This window comes from Leptinotarsa decemlineata, unplaced genomic scaffold, assembly GCF_025532065.1.
Source record: "Leptinotarsa decemlineata unplaced genomic scaffold, Ldec_3_MD MMD2_P_RNA_scaffold_7, whole genome shotgun sequence".
NCBI classification, from domain to species: domain Eukaryota; kingdom Metazoa; phylum Arthropoda; class Insecta; order Coleoptera; family Chrysomelidae; genus Leptinotarsa; species Leptinotarsa decemlineata.
Genome location: NW_027412534.1, coordinates 4,702,196 through 4,728,604, shown reverse-complemented (window position 1 = coordinate 4,728,604; position 26,409 = coordinate 4,702,196). Strand labels below are relative to the sequence as shown.

The following is a 26,409-nucleotide window of genomic DNA, read 5'->3' as shown; positions in this document are numbered from 1 at the left end:
AATCCAGGTGAACCTCTCCTCTAATGTTTTTAAAAATTACGAAAATATAAGTTTTTAAAAAGGTATATTTTTTGAATGAACCAATACATATCTTGAATTAATGGCTGGAAATGTTTATTTAGGAGTAAAAAAAAAGGAAAACAGGACAGGAATTTAAAAATAAAAAATCCTGGAATTAATACAAATGTAATCTTCAACTTTTGTGATTAACTTTGCGAAAAACTACCAACTAAAAAGATTCACTTAGTTGACACTGGGAATTTCATTACTATTATAAATTGAAGCAACTCATTAAAATGCTCCATTCACTGCATCCCTTTCACAAAAGTATAAAACTATGGAGTTCATTCTGATGACATCTAGTACGTGCAGTTTATTAAAACCAACTATTTACATAAAATATTCTGCAGTTCAAAATTACATCAGAATTACTGGTTTTGAATCACCTCAATACATCATAACCAGCAGTGATTTTCACAAATCTGCTGATCCTATACAATTTCATATATCTTCTTCAAATAAACTGAAACGTTCACATAAACTGTATTTTTAAGCATCTGGTTTACAAAATTAACCTTATATTTTATATTTTACATGTTTTTTATGACTTTATGTATTTATCATAGTAAAGTGACTTACTATTATTATTATTGTTTTAACTTAGTTATAGTAATGTATCTCAAACTGCTTCAAGCATATGTATTGACGTGTCTATAAACTGTATGTTTCTGAAGATTAAATTTATTATTATTATTATTATATGACTGAGGGTAAGGATTGGCCGATACGTACACAAACACATGTAGATGTGCGGTTGGCTCCTATATCCGTGCTACAGTTTTTGGCAAACAGATGTTGCCCTTCTTTGCCTGAACTGATGAGGCCAATTATCCAAAAACAGGTGTCCATGTTTTATTGGCATAGTCTTTCACGGATGGTATCTCATGCTGAATTGTTACCCCGTGTGTACATTTGTCCATCTTTGATATAATCAAGACGGTTTATCAAGATAGTACTTGTCATATTCATGTGCTCTGCTTGGTAACTGAACTTGAAACTGAAGTCATCCTCGTCCATTTATACGCTGTAATTGTGGCATTCTGGTTGTCCTGGGCAATGCGTTAGCTATTGGTGATATACTGGCCTTGGTTTTGAATATAAGCATAAACGACGCCGAACAATCAGGACATTCCACGGCACAATTACAGTCTACGTAATTGTGGCGTGTAGAGCAGAGCACACGAATATGGCACGTTTGATCTTGCCGAAACGTCGTGATTATATCAGAAACGAAGTTCAGCATAAAGTTCTAGACAGTTGTAAGACAAAAAGTTCTCTTAATGAAGGTTGCAAAAAAAACTACACAGTTGGAATATTTTTATATGACAAGTAATCAATGCCCAAAATTTTCTGCTTAGGGATAGAAAAGTCAAAATTATTCATGCGGTCATCAAGAAAATTGATCTCGCTTTCTGTTCGAAAAGTGGCAGAATTATTGCGAAAAGTAAATTAGAATCGCGTGCGTGTAGTATTTATTGGAAGACAAAGTAAGTATTTTTCAAGAATCCATTTTCATCTTTGATTTTTGAATAGTCCCCATCATCATTTATATTTACCGTCATGAATTTTCTTTGTGAATGTTCTCAAGAGTATTTCTAGAATAGAAAAGATATATCGAATCTCATTTGAAGAAAATACTGACTGAAGATTGAACAAGGATCAACTTACAGTAGAAAACAATTCTTGAATTCAACAAGTCTATTGGATTTGAAAAACAAGAGATTATAAGTTGGTTTTTTAGTGTAAGAAATTCATTTCATATAATTTCACTAAGAGCTCCCCAGACACAAGTTGCAAAAGTCTTTGAGTGCTCGTGAGTAACCTTGAATGAGTTAACAAAATGGTTGAGGTTTTCGCGGCCGAGGTTTTCAGTGTCACTATTTTTCGGATTTGAAGACCGTCGATTGTTAGAATTTTTTCCTATCCGGGCAAGCGAATCGTCAGAAAGAAATTCTAAAAATCGACAGCCTTCCCGGAAAATAGTGACACTTGAATAAATTATTTTCCATTTTTGAGGAGTTTCAAAGAACTTATGAGTGAGGAACAACTGGAAAACTTCAACTATGTTAAAGTACTTTTTTATTGTATTTTATGGTATTTTGTTATGTATTTGTTCAATCTATGGGGTTCCAGACAAGCAATACTGCTGATCAAGGTAACATCATACTGTACTATGAGAGCTGACTGAAAATTTGATGTTTAAATGAGATGTCTTTAAACTTACTAGTGATGTGAACGTTTTCAATTCAATTTCACTTTTGCAATAAACAAAAAATCAAAAATTTTTACAAACTTAACATTGACCATTGTTCCTTAAATGTTCACAATTAGGAATAATACAAATAAATAAGATCCAAATATTTCACGGCGATTTTATACAATAATATTGTTTGTACAGCAAAGATTTGTTTATGAAAAGTTTAGCTAACATAAACAATAGAAGCAGTTTTTTATTTTAAAGACTGAAGACCACAATAACTTACTGAAAAATTATAATTACAGTTCATCTTTTCCTAACAAAGTATATCTATTTTTCGAAGGCGCCAACTTTCTGAAAGTGCTTTCTGGTGGAGTGGTAGGTTGTTCCTTATCCTTTTCTGTATCTGATTCTGGCCCGTAATGAAATTCTTTGTGTAATTTGCCAGAGTAGAGGTCCTGGATGAATTGTTTTAGTTTTCCAGGAACCTCAATGTTTTTATAATCAGGAAACATATACATGTGACGAAAGCTGTCAATGGCAATTAGAGGTAGGTCCTTTTCACTCTTGCCTAGATGGTGGAGTGGATGGGCGAACTTCTTGCCGTCGGCCGTTAGAAAGTTTATAGACTCTGAATGTCAAACAAATATCAATTAAAATTTTATATACAAATATTCTAAATATCCTTAAATATACTGTATGAATTTCTCCTCAAAACAAAAGTATGAATATGACAATTGTAGAAAATTATAAATCAATATTGTGGGTTAAATTATCGTTCTTCTGCAAGAAATTTTCATAATTTTGAACTTGAAAGTAATGCTATTCATGATAGTAATTACAAATTTTCCGAATACGTATTTCCCTACAACAGTAGTTTCTGTTTCCGTTGTGATTCGAAAAACCAAAACATTGGTGGTATCATTATAAATTTGAATGAAAATTTCGATTTTTCTGCTTATAAAACATTCGTACTTGAAGGAAACCATTGGTGCAAAACCTTGAAGGTTGATTTTAAATCATCAATGTAGTTAATTGGGTGTAGCAACTTCTGGAGTCTCCCAAGACTCCGATCTAGGGCCATTACTTTTTTATTGTTTGTGAATGATTCAGTTGACGTTTTAGATACTAGAACGTTGCTATATGCAGATGATTTGAAACTTTATTTATCAATATCGCACTTAATTGATTGTGCATCTAGGATGTATCGTTTTATAGTGCACAATTTGCGAATTGCGAAAAAGGGTGAATTCGCTTGTTTGTTTTTGACGCTTTTTCACAACCAAGTGTTGCCTATCCTTTACACTTGGCTGTACCGTACTGACGAAGGCTAAATAGCCAAAAAGACGTGTCTGCGATTTGCCCTCTTTCCTATGAGTGGTCGTCCAATAATTTCTTTTCAGTTATATATAATCGAAAAAGGTTAATGCAGTCAAGCTGCTGGAAAATAATTCCATGAAAATCAAAAGATATATAAATAAGTACCATTCTGATCATTCCCACATTGATTTTAATTTAAGAGCCACCGGTAGACAGCTGTTTCAGCCTATTGGGCTGGCGGTCCTCGATTGAAGACAAAATGTGAAAAACCAAGAAAAGTATTTAATAGAAATAACTGCGTAAACGCAAGGAAGACTCATTTGGTTCTGGAGATATACAGGAAAAACCAAAAAATCCCAAATTATTTTTTTGCCTATATCTACTTTATTCGCAGACATATTGAAAATCTGTCCACATTTTGCTATTGGCACTTGATGTGAGCTCTCAGAATATATCCATGAATCTTTTATACAGGGTGTCATCTGACTTGAGCCACCCCCATCTTTGAATTTTTAAATACGGACCTGTATTTTTTGTTCTAGTTTTTGGATTGTAGACGTTCACTTCATACTGAGAAATTAAATTAAATTTTATATTTCGGGATTTTTCGATAATATTCGATTATAATTGTGTGAATTATTCCCTTTTAAATTACAGCTAACAGTCACAAAAAAAACCCTATACCAACAGATATAGCCATGAGAATATTTTTTTTATGATTTCAACAATAAAGTGCCGCCAGATGAAAAAAAAACAAATAGCGTAAATATTTTTAATGAAAATAACGGAATTACATTCAAGTTTTCACGCAAATTAACTAAAACTAAGACCTAATATTTCAATTTAAAACTTAGTTGCCATGAAAATGATATCACAGTTTGACACTTGTGTAAGATTTAAGTGTACTATTGTTAACAATATTTACCTTACAGTTCTTCGAATTATTTTGTGTCATGGCTGCAAGATTGATATGCAAGAGAGAAAATTGAAATTGTACGCCTTTCGGGGATAACGTTAGAAATGCTAGAGAGGTTTGTAGAGTATTTAATGAGAGACATCCAGATCGTCCTCGTATTAGCTGCGGTACGGTAAATAAAATAAATAAAATATTCAATAAAACTGGTGCAGTATCAAAAATGATGTTAAAAAGTAATCCTGTACAAAGACGAAACGGGAATGACAGGAATGATCAAATCATTTTAGATTATTTCGGAAATAATCCTAATGCCAGTATAATGAATGCCACTTTAGATTTGAATATTTCACGAGAAACTATTCGGAAATGTCTCAAGGCGAAGAATATTAAACCTTTCAAGCCAAAATTTTTACACGCACTTCAAGAAGGCCCAAGGGGAATATTTAAACAATAGAAATTTCCTAAAAATTATTTTATATACCGACGAAGCCACTTTCACTACAAATGGAGTAGTGTCATCACAGAATTGTCGCTATTGGGCAGCGGATAATCCTAACTGGGTAATAAACTGTAAAAGCCAGTATTCTCAAAAAATCAACGTCTGGTGTGGGATATTGAACGAACGAATTATTGGTCCTTTCTTTTTTGAGGAAAACATTAATGCACAGAGGTTTCTAGAATTTTCAAACAGAGTTTTGGGATGCTATTCACGAGCTGCTAATCAATGAACGATCAAATTTAATTGTCCAGTTAGATGGGTGTTCAGTTCATTATGCCAGAGCTGTGAGGCAATAGCTTAACGAACATTTTCCAAACCGATGGATAGGCTGTGGTAGTCCGTTTATAGAGTGGCCACCCAGATCTCCAGACCTCACAGTTTTGGACTTTTTTCTCTGGGGACTTCTCACACAAAAGGTTTACAAAAACCGCTCAAGAGATAGAAATGAAATTTGTGCAAAAATTCGACAGGTATGTGCAGATATTAGCCCTCAAGAACTAAGGAACGTAATCAGAAACAATCGTAAGCGCTACGACACATGTATCGAAATACGTGGTGGATTAGTAGAGGGTACTAGAATATGAGTTAGAATTAATTGTTGCACTGAATCGAAACATTTCAATAATTAGTTATTAGTTACGTTTATTAAAATTTTTTGCTTCATTGTTAGTTGAATTGAGTGAATATAATTCCGTTATTTTCATTAAAAATATTTACGCTATTTGTTTTTTTTTCATCTGGCGGCACTTTATTGTTGAAATCATAAAAAAAATGATATATTGTGACTGTTAGCTGTGTGAGTTTTCGAATTTTTGAGTTGTCATAACTTTGTTAATAATGAATATTTTTTCATGAAATTTTGGTCACAGCTATTTAGAGGCACTCTGAATCCAGTGGCGTAGTGATTTTTTCAATAAAAAGTCGCTAATAAAAAATCCCGATTTTCGACTAAGATAAAATATCGTAGTATGCCCTGAAACTTTAATAAACATTTTAAATTTTTTCCCAAGGTAGACCTTTTAGTACTTGACATTTGAAAAAAAAATTATTTAAATCGATTTATAACTTCAAATTTTAGGGAGGTGTTTCCATTAAAAATGGGTCACACTGTATATATAGATTTTTGTTGTCAAACAATAAAATATAGTTTGAATTGAATTCCTATCTTTGTTATAAATATGGATTTTGTATAACTACTAGTTTTTTTCAAACATTTAACATAACTTACGTTTCTCCGATAATAATTCAGTCTGGACCAATTCATTGAATCGCTTAACACTCTCATTATCTTCAGGAGAATGAAAAAGTATAAGGAAGGGCAAACCTTCCTCGGTAAGTTCTTCAGCATTCTCAAATGTAATTTCTCTCACTAGTGGCATACACTTTTCTGAAACCCAGACATGCAACTCATCAAAATTTTTAAGAGAACCTGGATAGGTCTCGTCTAGATCATTGGAACGGTCCTTGTCTGGTCTGAAGACAATTATAGGTTCACCTGGAGGGTGCATTTGACGAGAAGCTTCTTCAAAGCCGACATGGAACTGGCAGTCATCCTTAAGATTTGTTGCGACACGGCGGAAAATGTTATATTCCGGTTGATCCCGTCGATCAAAGTAACCTGTAAAATATGAAAGATTCTAGCAAATCATAAATATTTTTTTTAATTATCAAAAAATTAGAGATCACTATGAAAATTGCAAGGTATTTGAAAAATATGCATATAAGAGTCATTAATTGACGTGTGGTGCGAAAAATATTGATGATAAATAATATAATGAACACATTTACAGAACTCATCCTTACCCCAAAGTTTGTTATGTCCTACTATTATAGTTGAGTCACAATAACAGCTTTTTGTTAAAATTTATCAATAAAACAAGGTTAGAATCAAAAGATGACGATATTTATATGATGAAATTATTCCTTATCCAACTAAATAATTTCATAATCCAGGTTATTGATGTACATGTCAATTCCTCTTTGAGTTATTCAAATTGGATCTTTCATTGATAATTTATGGGAAGTATTGAAATCCGTGGACTTGAACTATGTTTCAGTAAAAGAACTACAATTCTTAATTAACCCACACTAAGCCAGGGCGATTGGGTAGCATTTTATACACAAGATGTCCAAGATAAGGAAGGTCAGCAGAGAAAAATCGGAAACCGTGAAATATACAGAGTCGGTTGAATTAGGAAAAAGTTGCCAATAGAATAGAATAGAAATTTATTCATCATTGAAAATTTTATACATGTGGTACATACAGATATAAAACTTTATCAGACTAGTCAGAACAGAACATAAAGCAACTGTGCTTATCTATAATTGCAGTGTCTATGTCTATATATATATATATATATATATATATATATATATATATATATATATATATATATATATATCGGCAAACAGTTTTATCTTACATCTTTTAACATGTATCACAATATCATTTATGTACAGCAAGATATTACATTTAAAGTACTGGATGTCACTTGGTTATATTTAACTAGCTGCTTTCGATATGTGAGGTAATTTGTGAACCATTTTATCACTTTATAATCTAGTCCATACTTATTTAATTTCATTAAAAGTAACTCAATGTTGACCATCTCGAATGCCCTTTTGAAACCCAGAAAGACAACACCTATAATACGTTTTTTAGATAACTCAACTTTCCACGAAGAGATTAGAAATTGCAGTGCAGTTTCACATGAATGGGATCCCTAAATCCAGATTATTCTATAATCAAAATATTATGTTTTGCTATAAATTTCATCAATTTCTCTTTCACTGTGATTTCTAATATTTTCTCATAAATTGGCAAGGTATTTATGGGTCTAAATTAAGATCCTAAAACGGTGTTTGTAATTTTTTCAATAGAAACGATGGTGGCAAATTTCCAACCGTCAGGAAACGATAAATTTATCAAGTCCAAAAACCTATTTCCCAGTATTTCAAATGTTAACTTGATTATATTCAGATTAATTCCATTGTCATCTGTATTATTTTTCTTGAGGGAAAAAATTATCTTTTTTAACTCGCACATATTCAATGTTTCAAATTCCCCAAGTTATGTGGAAACCCAAGCCTTTTGTATATAGAAAATCTGGTGAAAAAGTTTCAAATGCCATTGAGAGAAAAAAAACTAATTACAAAATTATTAGCATCAACTTCAGAGTATATGTTATTAAGATAATCATAGGTAAGGGTTTCTTTGGAACGATCTTTCCTAATCCATGTTGAATATTACATAGTATATTATATGACTCTAAGTAATTCACTATTCTAGTAGCCACCACTTTTTCATACAATTTCGAAAGAGAACAAAGCAATAGAATTTGTATTTCCTTTTTTAAAAAGAGAAATGACTAAAGCTTTCTTGAACTCTTATGGAAAGTAACCTAGCATGACTGATTCATTAGATAAATTAGGGAAATTACAATAAGGTCAAATATTTGTTTAACAACTGGTATTGACAGGTCATCTGATCCACTCGAATTTTTATTCTTCATTAATCTCAATGTAGCTTGAATTTCAGCTTCAGTAATCGGTCTGTTCTTAAATTAGTGTACAGTGTTAATATTTGTATTGGTTGTACAAGGCAATGTTAGATAGCAGTTTTAGCAGAATTTGCAAAATGATTGGCAACTAGGTCTGCTACAGCAGGAGGGTGTCCAACCACAACTGAGTCATGATGGAAAGTGATAACATTATCAGCATAACACTTTCTTTTTCTTTCCAACTCGTTGTTTACTGTCTCCCATGTTTCTTCAATTTTGTTACTGGCATTGCCAATTTTAGTGGAAGAGTAAACAATGTTTTTTTTTCAATATAATCACTGCCTTATATTTGATCCCTTTTTTTACAATGATACATACACCATCCCGAATATGATTTTGCCTACAATAAATTGTCATTTCAAAATTATTAAAACATGAATCTTTATAATAGTTTTCAGTTACCTAGTGCTATGACAAACAAACGATTTCAATATTATTATTAAGAACAAATAATTCAACTAAATAGTGGAGCACTATTTTCGCTGCTTAAATTTCCTTTGGAGCCTCTCGACTCAGACGAGGGTATAAAAATTTTTAGATGCGTCTAGTATAGATTCTTCATTTTGAATTTCGGAACTTGGATAAGTTCAACATTCATTTGACCCTATTTCATTTTCAATTAGCAAGTTCCCATTCATGTGTGTATGTTCCATATTTTCACTACATATATTTTCTCCATCAGTTTTAGTTATCTGTTTGCTAACGCTTTGCCTACAAAATACAGGGTGTTTATTAATCATGCGGCAAAAATTTAAGAGACTATTTCTTGGACTATTTCAAGGATATTTTGTCCTTTGATGATTTTTAATACGTCGCTTTGTTTCGAAGATACAGAGCAAAAACATTTTTTCGACAACAACACTTTATTACCAAAAATTACATGTAATGTTTCTTAATCTACAAGAACTGTTGAATATGACTACCCCCGCTCGGATGCAACAAACCAATCTTCTCCCTGCCCGGAGTCTTTCAAAAACACCAGGATCGTTTCTGATTGCGTTACCCCCAGCAAATTGAATTTCTGCAGCCGTTTGTAGTAATCGGAATGTTGTTGATAGGTACCAAAGGAATTGTTAGATTTTTTATTACTTTATAGGTCCAGTGTGGTACGCTATACTTTCATTTCGGCTACTTTAATAATTTTTAAATTACCAAAATTGTTTTTGTCGATTTTTTTTTTCGTCCCATACCTTCGAAACAAAGCACCCTATCAAAAATCATCATAGGACAAAGTATTCTTAGAATAGTCTGTATAAACCAGATTTTTTTCAGAATATTCCCACTTCTGTTGATATTTGAAATTTTAATGTGATTATTGCATTTAAATACATTTACAGACATTGAATTTTAGTAGTGAATTTCCTTACACAAAGTTAAATTGTTTCTGTATATTCTACTATTTCTGTCCTCATCAAAACAATGAGGCTCTGTCATGATTATAATGTTTGTATGTGTTATTTCACTTAATATTTTCATTTTGCTTGTGTGGATACTTTTGGGCCATAACACTCGCCCTCGTCATTTTTCATCAAAGTTTGCATTAGCTTTTATAAAAGATTGGATCTTGTAATTTTCATACATATGATTTATTTATTTATTTATACGGAATAAACCCCATTACATTGTAAAAATTTCACAGAAAAAAAGAACAATATAAAAATGTAAAATATAAACTAATACGCTACGGAATATTTCTGCAGCACACAACTATATAACATTATAAAATACTTTGGGATATAGAATTGAAATTAAACTTGTTACTACCTTATGTAAACAATTACCAACTTAAATTATTCAATGATTGCTTAAAACGACAACAAGAGACACCAAAAATATTGATGTTTTTGTCATCTACTAACTTTAGGGTTCTTTCCAAGGGTGTATGTTTGCCATAATTTGTATGATGGAAGGGTATATGAAATAAATGGCTGTGTCTAAGATTCCTGTTTGGAACATGAATGTTGACAGATTCAAGTAATTAAGGACAAGTTATAAGTGCATAGAGCAGCTTGAATGCATAACATAGATCTGCATGAATTCTTCTGGTTTGCAATAGTTTAAGCCCCATTTCTTGTAATATACTCGAATAGTCATGGTACTGTATTTGAAGACCCAACTTGAAAGAACAAAATCTCGGAAATTTATTTTGCACTCTTTCTGGGGACACACAGTGCACATTTTGAAATGGAGACCAAATGATACATGCATATTCTAACTTAGACACCACTAGAGCTAAATATATCCTTTTTAATGCTTCAATGGAAAATCCTGAACAATGACGTAAAATAAGACCCAGTGTTTTGGATGATTTCACACTCACTTGGTTTATATGGTTTACAAATTTGAGTTGTTCGTCAAAAATGACCCCCAAATCTTTTATAGAGTAAGTGTATTCTGAGTGCTGATCATTTATGTTGTATGATGTATCGAATTTCCTACCAACTCTTGAGAAAGTAATAAAATGGCATTTATTTACATTAAGAAATAAGTTATTTGTAACACACCATCCATAAACTTTATCTAGATCATCTTGAAGGAGAATTTGGTCATTGTATGATTTTATCGGTCTGAAAAGCTTCAGGTCATCCGCAAACATTAAAAATTCACTGTTCTCTAAACAGCATCCTATGTCATTCACAAAAATATTGAATAACAGGGATGAACAATGTGATCCTTGTGACACTCCAGATATTACTAATATATCACTCGATTTAGAAGGTTCAAGGCTATATTTTTCCCATGATAGTTTAATATAAATAGTAATTTTTTAACATTCTCAATTTTGTTGATTTCTTATGTATTATATTCAATTTATTTGCTAATTGTTTGAACTCTAATACGATCTGCCTTTTTATTGTAGTCAGATGAAAAAAAGTATGGGTTACTTTATCAGAACTTATTTTTGTGTTTTAATCCTTTGAGGTACGTCTATTTCTCATTTGCTTGTTGGTTTGGGTACTAGAATCTGATAATGGAACCTTTTTATTTATTTGTTTTTGCAATTCTTGGATTTTATTTTCCATTTTTAATACAATTTTTAATAAAATTCCCCAAAACATCAAAGATGAACCTCTACCTATTTCAGATTCAAGTCACTGAAAAAAGTACTAATTGAGGGTGCATTCTATACTTTGGAAGAATTTTTCAGTACATAAATCACTGATAGTATACTCTCTCATACTCTGTGTGTAATTGCATATTTTATCTTGATATTTAAATTGTAATGTACCTCCTCTGTCTGTACTTGTACTTATCATTTTACCATTTAACTTTTTACTCTGTAATTTTGCTTTTTGTCTCTATAATCCAAATTTTTGACATGTCTTATACCACTTGTGGTCTTCAGATTAATAGTAAATTTGATTTCATTTGATTTGATTTCTTTGATAGTTTATTTTGTTTTTCTTGCAAGTTATTCATCTCTGTTTCTATATCCTCTGCTTCTTGCAGATAATCATTTTTTTCTTTTATCAACTTTTCAATGTATTTGTTTTTCATCTCACAATCATCCACTAGTTCTAGTGGATGATTCTATTCTATTCTTTTCTATTCTATTCTATTCTATTCAATATATTTTTTCAGGAATTTCAAATCAATTTATATTATATTAGACAATGGAAGTCCGAACTGATGAAATACACCACGAAACAATGTCAACCACCTTCAAACAAATGACTACCTTAAAATTAATTTGAAAAATATTTAAATAATTCACTTGAAAATTGGTTTGGAAGCTCGAGTGCGATTTTTTGTTAGTATACATTTTTCAGATGAAGTATAAATGTTCAGCTAGTAATATTTCAACATTGGTGACTTTTGCACACCTTCTTAAAAATTTCAACGGGAAAAACAACAAATTTTCAAATTTCATGAATCATTTCAACATTTGTTTAAAGGTGGTTGACAATGCTTTGTTGTGCATTTCATTAGTTCGGACTTCAATTGTCTAATATGATATAAATTGATTTGAAATCCCTGAAAGAATCTATAAAAAATTAAAAAGATTAGCTGAAAAATAACAATTATATTAAGCAAAAAAACTGAAATTACAATGAAATAAAATACAGGAAAGAATAAAAAAATTAAAATATTGAACTATTAACACGACATGAAAATTAAAAATCATTAACAAGAAATGAAAATTAAAATTAAAAGATTTCAAGCCAAGTTAATTCACGACGTTTCGATTGTTGGTATCCACAATCGTCTTCAGGTGATAACTGGACTTATTTGTCCGAGATCTGACTATAGGTCATTCCGCTCAAGCGGAACACGACCAACTCCCGCCAAATGGTCAGCTCCCGCTAAAACCGATGAAGCGGAGAGAGGGAAGAGGGGATAGGTGAAAGCACTCGATTTCAAATCAATTCATATCATATTAGATGGAAGTTCGAACTAATTAAATGAAATTATTTCAACAATTTAAAAAAACTACTTATTATTCAATGGTATTCAAAGACAGAATGTGCTGATATTTATTTTTGCATTTGGTGTAACGTTATCATAAAATATTCTGTGATAAAAGTATTTATAGTAAACAATGAAATATAATCACTAACACTCAATGCACACTGTGACTATATTTGTAAAAAAAATATCAAAAAAGCTATTTTTTTTCTCCAGGATTTCATCGGAAGTTTCCATGTTTTCAAAAATAACAATATACAGAACTATTATACAGCCCCATTTTGATTATTGTTCCGCTCTGCTTCATCTTTTAGATAAAAACAATATACAGAAGTTACAGAAACTGCAAAATCGAGGTTTAAGAATCATCTTGAAATGTAATAGATACACTCCCATTCAATGCATGCTGAGTGCCCTCAAGTGGTACGATGTGGCAGATAGGCTGTACTACTCAAGTATGATATTTATTTATAAAATAGTAAATATATAAATATATATATATATATATATATATATATATATATATATATATATATATATATATATAATATATATATATATATATATATATAAAGATAAATTGATTAGTACTTTTTGATCATTCCCATATTTATTTCAATTTAAGAGCCACCGGTCTACAGCTGTTTCAGCCTATTGGGCATCGTCAGTACCGGGCAGGCGGTCCTCGATTGAAGACAAAATGAGAAAAACCAAGAAAGTACTTGATAAAAATAGCTGCGTAAACGCAAGCGAAACATAAGTGGAACCACCTATTGGTGTGACACCCAAGTCAACTTGCCAAGTTGCGTTTACGCAGCAATTTTTATCAAGTACTTTCTTGGTTTTTCTCATTTTGTCTCCAATCGAGGACCGCCTGCCCGGTACTGAAGATGCCCAATAGGCTGAAACAGCTGTATACCGGTGGCTCTTAAATTGAAATCAATATGGGAATGATCAAAAAGTACTAATCAATTTATCTTTTGATTTTCATGGAATTATTTTCCAGCAGCTTGACTGCATTATCCTTTCTCGATTTCATATCATTTCTAGAAACATGTGGATTCGTTTTCCGATGACATTTCAGGCTAGCTTTCCAAATTACTGCCACCGCAGTTGTCGGTTGATTGGTCAAACCACCAACACTGACATAAAAACTTGGCAAGTTGACTTGGGTGTCACACCAATAGGTGGTTCCACTTATGTTTCGCTTGCATTTACGCAGCTATTTTTATCAAGTACTTTATTGGTTTTTCTCATTTTGTCTCCAATCGAGGATCGCCTGCCCGGTACTGACGATGCCCAATAGGCTGAAACAGCTGTATACCGGTGGCTCTTAAATTGAAATCAATATGGGAATGATCAAAAAGTACTAATCAATTCATCTTTTGATTTTCATGGAATTATTTTCCAGCAGCTTGACTGCATTATCCTTTCTCGATTTTATATATATATATATATATATATATATAAATAAATCAATTTATTACCAAAATATTTTGATTCCTTCATTACAATAATCAAATTCATGACTACAACACAAGAACCACTAATCAATTCCACATTTCCAGGACAAGAACAAAGCAATCTATTAAATAATTGTTTTTCAGAGGATTGAATGATTTCAACCAATTACCATACCATATTGAAGATTCTGTTACTTTATATTCATTCAAGGCTCAATTGAAAATATATATTACATCATGTACTCCAGGAATTTTCTGAATTTTTCAATTTTTATGTTTCACATTATCGAACTGTTTTATTGGTTTCAGCATTGTGATATGTTAAATATTTCATTACCTACCCACTCGAATAATTGTTTTTATGCCCTTGTATAATTGTAATATGGAACTAACTATTCTGAATACTCCTGTTTTGTTTGTTATATTCTCAGGAACACATTTCTATTTTTAGCTTTTTAGCCTTAGCTTCTTGTATTATTTACACAGGGTGTAAGTAACTAAATAAGTGTAAAACATTTAAGGAGGTGATTCCTCATCGAAAAAAATATAGGACCTTTCATATAAAGAAATTTCATTGGAGCATCCCTTGTTAAGATAGAGCCCCTTAAAGGGGGTATATAAAATTTGTATAACAATTTTTTTCACAAGCACTAAAAAAGTTACAATATTGGAATTAACCTGAAGTTTTGTACTACCAAAAAGACACTTAGCCAGTAATTTATTAGGTTCACCCCATGGTTGTAAGGGGTGGAAAACGCAACCCCTAAAATTTATTTCCAATGTAACTTTTTGTCTTATTATTTGTTTACCATTTAAAAATTTATTTCCGATAGCCTGTTTCATTCTAAACAAAAAATGTCTCTTGGGTTTTTTGCCCAAAATAAACCAGTTCCCAGCAAAAAATTATTTTACGAACAACTACAGAGATACATCGTGATAAATGCGAAAATACGAAACTAATCTATCTAGTAGGTCGCTATTAGCGATAGTGACAATTAAATTGGTATGACGCTGTCAGTTTGTGAATTTTAGAAATTGAATTAATACTAATTGTGTGTTGTTCTTAATTTATTACTTTAATAATTCACTTGTTATTAAAATGGCATACACAAATGAGAAAATGGCAGATATGCATTACGTTTACGGTCTGTGGCAGGGGAATGGGTTAGAAGCTTCTAGAAGATATGCTGAAATGTATCCTCAACGGCAGCATCCTTCACATAGAATATTTGCTCGACTTCATCAACGATTACGAGACTATGGTTCATTCGGCAAAAGAACGCAGGATTGTGGTTGCCATCGAGAAGTACGAACACCACAGTTCTTAATTTGATTGAAGAACAACCTACTACCAGTACTAGAAAGATTGCTTTCCAGCTAAATGTTGATCATATAACGGTATTTCGAATTTTAAAGGAACAACTCTTATACCCGTACCATCTGCAACGAGTATAGGCACTGTTACCGCGAGACTTTCCGAACCATCTTGAATTTTGCAATTGGCTGCTGGAAATGATTAGAAGAATTGTGACTTTCTGAAGACGATAGAATTCACAGACGAATCTAGTTTTTCTCGGGACAAGATTATTAATTTTCATAATTACCACATATGGGCTGATGAAAACCCTCACGCTATTGTCGAAACTAACCATCAAGAACAGTTTTCTCTTAACGTGTGGCTCGGAGTTATTGGGGATGATTTAATTGGGCCTCATTTTCTACCTCCTCGATTTTCAATTTTTAAGAGAAGTGCATCTAGTACTGCTGGAGGAAGTTCCTTTGGGCTCAGAAGGGATATGTTTTTTATCCAAGATGACCGTTAACGTAAAAGCCACATTGAAGAAATGCAAGACACTGATCACACCGATTTTAAACAGGAGGCTACAACTTTCAAATCCCACAGTACCAAAGATACATTGTTTACCAAAAATACACAAACCTGGAAAATCGATGCGACCAATAGTCTCAGCAATTAATTCGCCTTCGTATAATATCGCTAAATGGTTGACAAAAGAATTTGAAAATCTCCCGATCGGCCCAACCGATGCGAATATTAAAAACTCACAAGAATTCATTGAGAAAATAAAAGATATTAAATTAGGAGAAGGCGAATTATTGGTATCGTTCGATGTGAGTTCCTTATTTCCAAGCGTCCCAATATCACAAGCTCTAGAGTGTTTGAGGGATCTTCTGAAATCGAACTTAGCAAATGAAGCTTTTGAAGAATACATTCAATTCCCCAAGCTTTGCATGGATCAAAATTGTTTTCAATATAATGGCTCATATTATGAACAGCGTGAAGGATTGGCTATGGGTAACCCATTGTCTCCATTTATAGCGAACCTATTCATGGGTAGGTTTGAGACGGAAGCTGGGCAAGAACTCAGTTACTTCCCTAGGGTCTGGATCAGGTATGTTGATGACATATTCGCTGTAGTGGATACAAGGATAACCAGAATTGAGAATGTCCTTTCAGCACTAAACAACAGGTGTAAGAGTATAAAATTCACATATGAAGTAGAAAAAGAACAAAAGTTGCGTTTTTAGATGTATTGGTCATAAGGAACGAACAGAGCGAAATATAATTTGGCATTTACAAGAAAGACACGGGCACTTTCAGATACATTCCCAATGACTCGAATCATTGTCCACAACACAAAATGGCGGCACTGCAATTTCTGGTACACAGGTTAATAACTTTTCCTTTAAAGAAAGATAAGTATGACAATGAAAAGAGAGTGATTCGGTATGTAGCTGAAGCAAACGGTTTTAACCCAGATATAATTGACAAGATAATTGGAAAATGCAAGTTTAGGGAAGCACTTCGTAAATCTTCGACTTTTCAAAAAGAGGAGAGTAATAACAAGTTTACAGTAATCCCATATGAACCCCAATACATGAGAGGGCTTCAACAGATATTCGATAAAGTAAATATGCAAGTTGCGTATAAAACTTCTCATAAATTGCATCAGCTTCTTGGTAATCCAGAAGATAGACTAGAAAATACAGAAAGGACGGGGATATACGAAATCAGTTGTCAAGATTGCAACAGCAAATACATCGGCCAGAGCTGACGAGCGATTAAAACCCGCTTCAAGGAACATTGTGCACACATGAAATACGGAAGGATAGAAAAATCCATCGTCGCCCAACATGCTCTAGACAAGGACCACAGAATTGGTGAAAACAATCTGAAACTGATTAAGCACGTGCATGACACCAGGCTACTCGATGCATGTGAGAGTCTAGAAATAGCAAAATGTAAAAACAGCATGAATGGCGATAAGGGACCCATCCCGTTTAGCCCGCTTTTTAATCTTCTGTTAGGAAAAGAATAATTACCAAGAACTTGCAGGTACTTAATTACCGAGAAATTCCATATTGGACTTCAGGTATACAACATCAGGTAACAAATTTTAGTATATAAGGATTAACCAGACTTGACTAGGTATCAATTTTCTTCTCCTGAGGATGCTAACTTTGTTGGCGAAACGCGCGTCGAGTGCAAAAATATCAGTTTGGTGTTAGGGCAATTGATCTCGAAAAAAGTTATTCAACCAAGTTGAAAAAAAATAAAAATTATTATTATACTGACTGCATGTAGATACCTCTTCAAAAGGCCTGAAAAACTAGGACGTTTTTTTTCACTAAGCCAGCCAGTCGAAAGTAACATATTATTTCAGAATATATAAACCTCTCCCATTTAATATTCGTTTTTTTTTTCGAAAGTATCACAACTTTCACCATATCAACAAAATGAGATTCCTAAAATGACAAATAATAATTCAGAAAATTGAATGTCGATATTATACCAGAATAACTGACTTCAAATTCTAGGTCAACTTTCTATCAATAAAACAAACTTCTCAATTAAGAACATTCATAATCTCTTTGATTTTTTAATGTTATCCCTGAGTTTATAGGCTTTTCAGTTAGATAAGTTTATGTTTCGGCGATCTATTCTTTAAAATATTTGGAAAAGTTATTGACACGAACATTAAAATTTTGATATGAGTATTTATAATAAGATTATCGAAAATAATTATTTTTGGGTTTAAGACAAATGTTTTTTTTTAACCTTGTACCAAGTCAAAAACCTGAAATTTTCTTTAAAAAAAAAGGAGTACTTTATATAAGTAGCTCTGGGAGATATTAAGTAGTGAATGCTGTTGACAAAAAAAAATAATAAAAAAAACATAACCTATGTTCAACATTCAGTTATTCTTATCAGCTGTTTATAATTTGAGCAATGCTATCATCGCTAAAAAATTCTTCCCAATATTATTAAAAAGAGTTGAGACTGCTGTAAACTCACCGATTATGATCCTTTTATTTGACTCCAGCTCTCCAAGTTCTCGTAACTCTTTGAACTCTTTGATAGGATCTTCTAATTGTTTTTTAATAAAACTACTAAATGCCTCAACATTTCTTGCTCCTCTATACTCTCTCTTTCCAAGTTGACCATTCCGGACGATCTTCAAGGTAGGATATTTAGAGATATGAAATCTTGTGGACACCGAACTTTCCTTATCACAGTCTACTTTCCCCATTACCACTTTCCCCGCTTCGGGGAATTCTTTGGCGATGGCATCTGCAGCCTCATCAAAAATTGGCATGAGGAGATTACTGAATCTACACCAGTCAGCATAAAAATTTATGAACACTAATTCATTGGAAGCTTAAACAGAAATGATTTTCAAGAAAATGTCCAAGTAAGTATGTTTATTTCCTTACCTAGTGTCATGTCTATGTTTTGCTGGGTAAGTTGAACAGCACCGCTATCAGTGGGGTTGTAAAATAAACAGGCTAGCTGAAAAAACGAAAGAAAAATGGAACCCTATTAGAATGTGTGAAAATGTATGTCGGTGAAGTAGGGTAGTTATTGCCTATGAAAATTGAAAAAACCAGACACTGAGTAGTGAAGCTGGTAGTTCCATAGTTCACTTTTCGAACAAGAAACTTACAAGTCCAAATAAAAATATTGGTTTCTTGGATTCGAAAATTTGAATTCTAAAAACATAAAAACAAGAGTAGTGTATGAACACATCGGAATTGTCAAACACCGAAACTAGGTAATGAAAATTCAAAGTGAATATAAGAATATTCTGAATAGGTATTGAAACTATCACTCATAATGTAACAGTAAAATTTTATTCAAAATAAGGAATGCACTAACTACATTAGTTCTGTTGATGATTTACACACAAAACTTGTCGAAAATGTGTATAACTATAATTCTTTGTGAATGGTTTACCATTCAAGAAATTGAAATGTGTTACTATAATTATTAGAATAGAATCACGTTTGACAATGATGAATTACTGTTGTTGATTTTGGTGAAGATGAATTTTGTTTTAGTAGGTACTATTTTCATTTGATATTCATCAGGGAAACATATTTATAAAATTTTTTGAAAATTAGTACTAGAAACGAAATTTGGAAACCAGATGAGATGTTGTGTTGGTCTCCATGAGGGTCAGCATGTAGTATGAGTTGTAGAGGAATAATTATGAATTATTCTTTGTCACAATGATAATAATAATAATAATAATAATTCATTGGTTGATTATGCTGGCGCGCCCTCCCGAATGTATCGGGGCTTCGGGGGATAGGGCCTGACCAGCGCACACTACGGTGGAAAAAAAAAATAATAATACTTTATTTCCGTGTACACAATATACCTACATTATATAGGAATAGTCAATAAAAGAAATAAAAATAAAGATAAAAACAGAGTATAAGAAACATACAAGTTGAAACAACACCTTAAAACTAAAATAATACCCTACTTATCTAATCTAAAAAAATTCATTCAATGAATAAAAACATTGTTCAATTAGAAAACTCTTTAAATTTCTCTTAAACATCACATAATTATGTTCTTCCCTAAAATGATCGGGCAGTTTGTCGAATATTTTTATTCCAATGTATTCTGGTGCAAATGAAGTTATTCTTAGTCTTGCATATGGCACATGAAATCTATTTTTGTTCTAGTGTCATAGTGATGAACATTTTCATTCATTTTGAAATGTGTTTTGTTTTTGAATATGTAGCTGCATATTTCAAATATATAAACAGATGTGAGTGTTATGATGTGATCATTTTTGAAAATTTGTCTGCAAGATTCTCTCCTTGAGACATTCGCAATACACCGTATAATGCGTTTTTGAGCAATTAATACGTTATGAGTCATGGATGACCCACCCCAGAAGCAGACACCATACCTCAGTCTTGAATCAACTTGAGCATAATAAATGCTCATTAGTTGAGTGGTAGTTAAAACTGTCCGCAGATTCATAAATAGAAATTTCATTGAATTAAGCTTAGAAATTAGATGGTGGCAATGAGCATTCCAGTTCGAGTTTTCATCAAGAAGAATACCCAGGAATTTAACACTTTTATTCGATTTTGAGTATGTCACATTATCAGCACTGAAACTGAAGTCTTCCATCCTATTTTGTCTATTATGAAAACGAATAATATTTGTTTTATCAGAATTAAAAAATAAATCATGATAATTGTAAAATTCTGATATATATTCAACTGCAGAAGCACATTTGTCTTTCAATATTCCATCATCTGATGCCGAGATGATCATAGAAATGTCGTCGGCATAAGCTGTATAATGAACTTCAGAAACAACAGAGTCTATATTGTTTACATATAGAATAAAAAGGATTGGGCCCAGAATGGACCCTTGAGGTACTCCCATATCTACACTGAAAGGCTCAGAATTTATTCTCTGGATTTCATTTTTGACCGTACACTGGAGAGACACATATTGTCTCCTACCTTCAAGGAATGAGGATATCCAGTTGAGAGATGCACCTCTTAGTCCGTATCTTTCCAATTTCAGTAAAAGTTTTTGATGATTGACGCAGTCGAATGCCCGACTCAAATCACAGAATATCGCTGCCGGGCATTCACCTGCCTCAATATATCTAATTACCTCATTATATAATGAAAAAATGGCAGTATTAGTTGATTTTTCTGCACGAAAGCCATGCTGCGTGTTTGTTAATATTTTGTGTAGATTCAAAAATGAAGTAAGTCGATCCAAAAATGCATATTCGAATATCTTTGATAGTCCATATGGTACTGTTACTGGACGATAATTTTCCATTAAGTTCGGGTTGTTTTTCTTGAAAATGGGAGTTACTTTTCCGATTTTCATTTCTTGCGGAAAGACACCTTTTACAAATGACAGATTAATCAGATATGTCAATGGTTTTATTATCGTTGGAAGAATTCTTTTCCAAATGTACATGGGAATATCATCTGCTCCAGAGGATTACTTATTTTTTAATTTATTCCCTAATAAGGATAATAGTTCAGTTTCAGTAAATGGTTTCAAGAACATTGTGAACATATTAAAATAGTTTTCCTTGAAATTTGTATGTGGAGCTTTATTAACTGATATTTGATTGACCAAACTGAGGGGGGCCTCTATAAAAAATTTGTTGAGTTCAGATGCTACAGTATGTTGATCTTCTACCATAGAAATATTCTTTCTTTTGCAGTTTTTATTTGTGAGATTAGACACAACATTCCATGAGGCACGCATTGTGTTTGGAGAATTGAATATAACACCATGATAATATTTTTTCTTCTTTTCTTTCATTAAACTGTAATGTGTTCTTTTAGCTTTCCTATAAATAAGTGCAAAAGAGGGAAAAGCAGCCTTCAAGGCAAAAAGATTTTTCATAGCTTGACTTGAATGTTTTACTTCGGTATCAACCCATTTTTTCTCAACAACTTTATAATAAAAACGTTTTTCAGGAAAATGTATGGAGAAGTTATGTTTTATAATCTCAAAAAAAGAATTGAAGGCTTCATTAATCTCTGAAATGTTATAAATGTACTCCCAATTTTCAGAAAACAATGAGTTCTCAAAGTTATTAATATTATATTCACTGAAACTTCTTTTGAATTCAGTTTTTGGGGAAAAGGAGGTATGTTCATTGAATTCATCTAACTCTAAGAATACTGTTCTATGATCAGAAATTTCATTATCGAAGACACCGCATGAGCCATTATTGCGAAAATTTAAGAAAATTTGGTTAAGTATAGTAGAAGAGGTATCTGCCACTCGAGTAGGCCATCCTACAACTGGAATTAGATTGTATGATGATAAGAGAGTACATAATAATTTAAAATTAATATTATGATACAAGTCAAAATTAAAATCCCCACAAAGGATGTTATTAATGTTAGGTTTGTATAAAAAATCAAGAACTTCTGTTATTTTATCAAGAAACATATTGACAGATCCACATGGGGGTCTGTAACAATTTAAAACAATGGTTTTACATTTGGTCGTTTTAAAAGATGCAGCGCATATTTCAAAGTGCTGCTCAATGCAAAATTTGGATAAATCTATGAAATTCATCTGTAAATCATTATGGGCCCATATACTATCCCCTCCACATTTCAAAGTTGATCTACAATAGGATCTTACTACCCGGTAACCCTCAATATGCAACGAGTGCAGATGGTCTGATTCAATTCCGATTTCAACCAAGCACAAAAAATACAAACTTTTGAAGTTACAGATTATATCACTATATAATGAATTGATTTTGTCATTATTCAATGTATTTACGTTGAGTAAAATAAAATTTGGATTAAAATTTATGTCATTGCTGCATTCACCTGGCGTTTCCATAAAAAACGGCTAATACATGCACCAAATGGCCAAACTTCAGGATTCATAGATGTTTTGAAGTTGTTCTCATGGATTGTGACTTTGAAGGATGAATAAAAAGTTGGGAATCTTGATTTCAGTTCCTCGCATTTCACTTCTGGAAAATGTTTCACTAATAACCTTGTTAAGTCCTCAGATGATGTTTGTGGATCCAATCTACAAACATGAAGACTGACATACTTAGGGACTCCTTTGACAGTTTCTTGATTTCTCCCTATTATACAGGCTCGCTTACGTCTTTTCTTCACTACTTCAACCAGCCAACCAAACATCATTTTCGTTAACAATCTTTGAGCTAGAATTACTACATTCTCCTTGCTCTATCATGTTGACATCACATATCTTCTTTTCACCAGATTTTTCCAGGTGAGTTTTATTCTGTGGAGCTTTACTTCCTTGTGTATTATTTGTATTATTATTATACCTATTAGTCTGCTCAGGTAAAATAATTTTTTGTGGGATCGCCTTATCTTTGAGTGTTTGTGGATTGTTTATATTTGGTTTTTGCAGGATTGAGTTCTGTTAGTGCCTTGACTTTTTCATTCAACGGATGTTTATTTTCTAACAAAATTGCATATTTTTCGTCTTTCTCAAAAATTATGGATTGTAATAAAACAATTTATCTTTTGAAATGTTTGATAATTTCTTCATTGATAACTCTAAAATATTCTGACTCTGATGACTTACTGGATTTTAATACAGAGGGAGTACCACCCATTTGATTATTTACATCACCTTGACAGAATATAATCCGTGTTTCATCGATTATCTCATAGTTTTTCACACGTTCTAGGCAACTTCTATGATAAACATTTCCACACGTAATACACACGGCAATTTTTACTTTTTGTTTCACACAGCATTTAAATGATTTTTCGGAGAGCTCGTCACCCAACTTGTCACCGGCAGCCATATTGTTGTACAGCCCACAAAACAGCAGGAAATGTTTCGTAACTTTCTGACCTGGATAACCTTACCCTCAATAAGTTATTTAGTGGCTTAGGGTGGATTTATACAAGAGTCTTAAGTCATATGTCGCAAATTCATGCTTTTCATTTGTTTCTTGCTGAAAACTTGCAACTCATGCATATCGGTCAAGTACACTACAGAATTATTATAAAATCCCAAATGGTACATCAAGAAAGTTTCAATTGTTGAAACCAGTCACGCATTAGAGTTCAGTAATAAATCCAACAAGTAAGATCCTTAATATAAACTATTGTAATTGCTTAAAAATAAATAAAGCTATTTATTTTTGATTAGTCCAGAACACCACAAACAATTAATAAAATACCAAATGGAACATAAAAAGAAAAAATAAATATTAAAAAGACCAGAATAAGCATAAAGACATTCAACACTAATGATCAATTGAATTATAACACAAAACGTAACTATGTCAAGTACATTACAGAATTGTAACACAAAGTCCCAAATGTTACATCAATGTGCAAACAAACCCTAGAGTCAAGTTATTACTTCATAATAAATAAAGGTATGCATTTTTATTTGTCAAGTAGTACATTAAGTTCAAATTCAAATAAAAAAAGACATGTACAAACACTAGAATAAGTTATGATCATTAAAAGAAATAATAAAGGACTATTCAGAAGTTTAATGAACAATCTCTGAATGAAGTCGTCTGATTGCCATTTTTTTTAATTTTAAATATGACAAATGAAAAAGATCAAGTTCTGAAAAGTATGTATTGAAATTTTTTTGAAGCCTATAACTTATTGCCATTGAGCCATAGTTAGTCTTGTGGAATCACAACCCAAATTAAAAAATGTGATTGCTTCTTAAGGATCTTGAGTTAACAGAAAGGCAAAGGTCATCTAAAATAGATGAACAATTGTAGTGGAAGTTTATTATTTTATGAAGGAATAGAACCATTGCAAGTTTACGTCTGTCCTCAAGTGATAATAAATCTAATACAGAAAGCCTCATTTGCGAGGTAAATCCAAAGTAGGGTAGGCCAAATTTCCAAATTATATATTTAGAGAAGCGATTTTGCACTTTTTCAAGTCTCTCTTTATGGCAAGCATAAAGAGGACACCAAATAACATTATTATATTCCAAAATACTCCGAACCAGTGAAAAGTATAATGACTTTACATGCTTATGATTTCTTAAGACATGCGACTCACTGGATGCATGAATCTACCCTTACAACTTTCCAAACAAGATTTTTTCATTAATCACTTTTCAGATCATACTCACTACTTACGAAAACAATTATTTATAGTTTTGTTACTAATTGTTCATCATATAATTTGTTTGAGAAATAAATATATATATACATCTATATACAAAAAATTCAAAATTTGCCAATTATGAAGGAATTCAGTTAGGTAGATTTTGTTTAACCTCTTCTGGGTAGCCAGGCAAGTTATTACAAAAATCAAGTCCAATCTGAAGTAGCACAATATTGAAACATAAAATAGTCAAGATGATAAATACAAGTATGAAATCAAGCAGTGTGTATTCAAAAAATTTGTGATCAGTGATTCGTGGCACACTGAAATACTTATAGAAATATTCTTACCATAATAAAAAATATAAAAGTGGCTTTAAAACCCGCAATATCCAATACTGTATACAACGAGAGCTTCATTTTGAGCATTTTCTTTTTTACTAAAAATTAGTTCTTAATAACTTTCAACTTCCATGGAACTCATTATAATTAGCAATAACCCAAAGTAACCAAACAATATTTTGACGTACCGATTTACCGATACCGAGTGCCGAATGACCGAATGACATTTTACACAGTGATGTCAATTTCGTTCACTAGAGAAAAAGTCTAGGGACAAACATCTGCATCAAGCAAGTGAGCTGATAAAACGAATTGACGGGTTTTTCTGTGATGACCAATGACACGTAACAGTCGTTGCTGAGACTTCGAGAGATATAACCTCAGTCCTCTCAGACAATGTACATACTACTCATGATTTTTACCGTAGTAGCAAATGAAAAAAAATTTTTATCGAAAAGTGAAAACCTGAAAACACCTTGAAATTGAAAGACTTGAACACTTTAAAAACACATTGAAATATTACCAAAAAGCACTATTATAATATAATACTGCCTGTTTTATACACAAATAACAAATATTATTAAAACGATTTACCGGAATATTTTTTAGTCCCGGGTCGTCACGGTATCCCGTCCGAATAATTAAATAAAAAACAAACGCATTCATACACTATAGGAGACCAACTGGAGGCAAGCCTCCTCTGACGCTATAATTTCTGCAACTGAAATTACAAATCGGGACGTATGT

General features: G+C 32.2%; 1 protein-coding gene across 1 annotated transcript; it reads right to left on the bottom strand.

Annotated features, from left to right (window-relative positions):
* Nucleotides 1-172: 172 nt before the first annotated feature.
* Nucleotides 173-25,882, bottom strand: ERp44 (Endoplasmic reticulum protein 44). The gene is made up of 5 exons (XM_074170244.1): nt 25,672-25,882; nt 19,157-19,232; nt 18,738-19,100; nt 6,221-6,610; nt 173-2,888 (listed from the first exon to the last, which is right to left on the bottom strand). Exons 1-5 carry the CDS (start codon nt 25,747-25,749, stop codon nt 2,557-2,559), a joined length of 1,239 nt encoding a protein of 412 aa, XP_074026345.1. The 5' UTR covers nt 25,750-25,882; the 3' UTR covers nt 173-2,556.
* Nucleotides 25,883-26,409: the final 527 nt, after the last annotated feature.

Bases quoted from the DNA above. Each gene is read 5' to 3' on its own strand.
- ERp44 (XM_074170244.1), bottom strand. From the start codon at position 25,749: ATGCTCAAAATGAAGCTCTCGTTGTATACAGTATTGGATATTGCGGGT. The intron at 6,611-18,737 runs GTGAGTTTACAG...CATATTTTACAG, and splicing joins AAATAAAAGGATCATAATCG to GTTACTTTGATCGACGGGAT. The intron at 2,889-6,220 runs GTAAGTTATGTT...TTTGACATTCAG, and splicing joins TGAATTATTATCGGAGAAAC to AGTCTATAAACTTTCTAACG.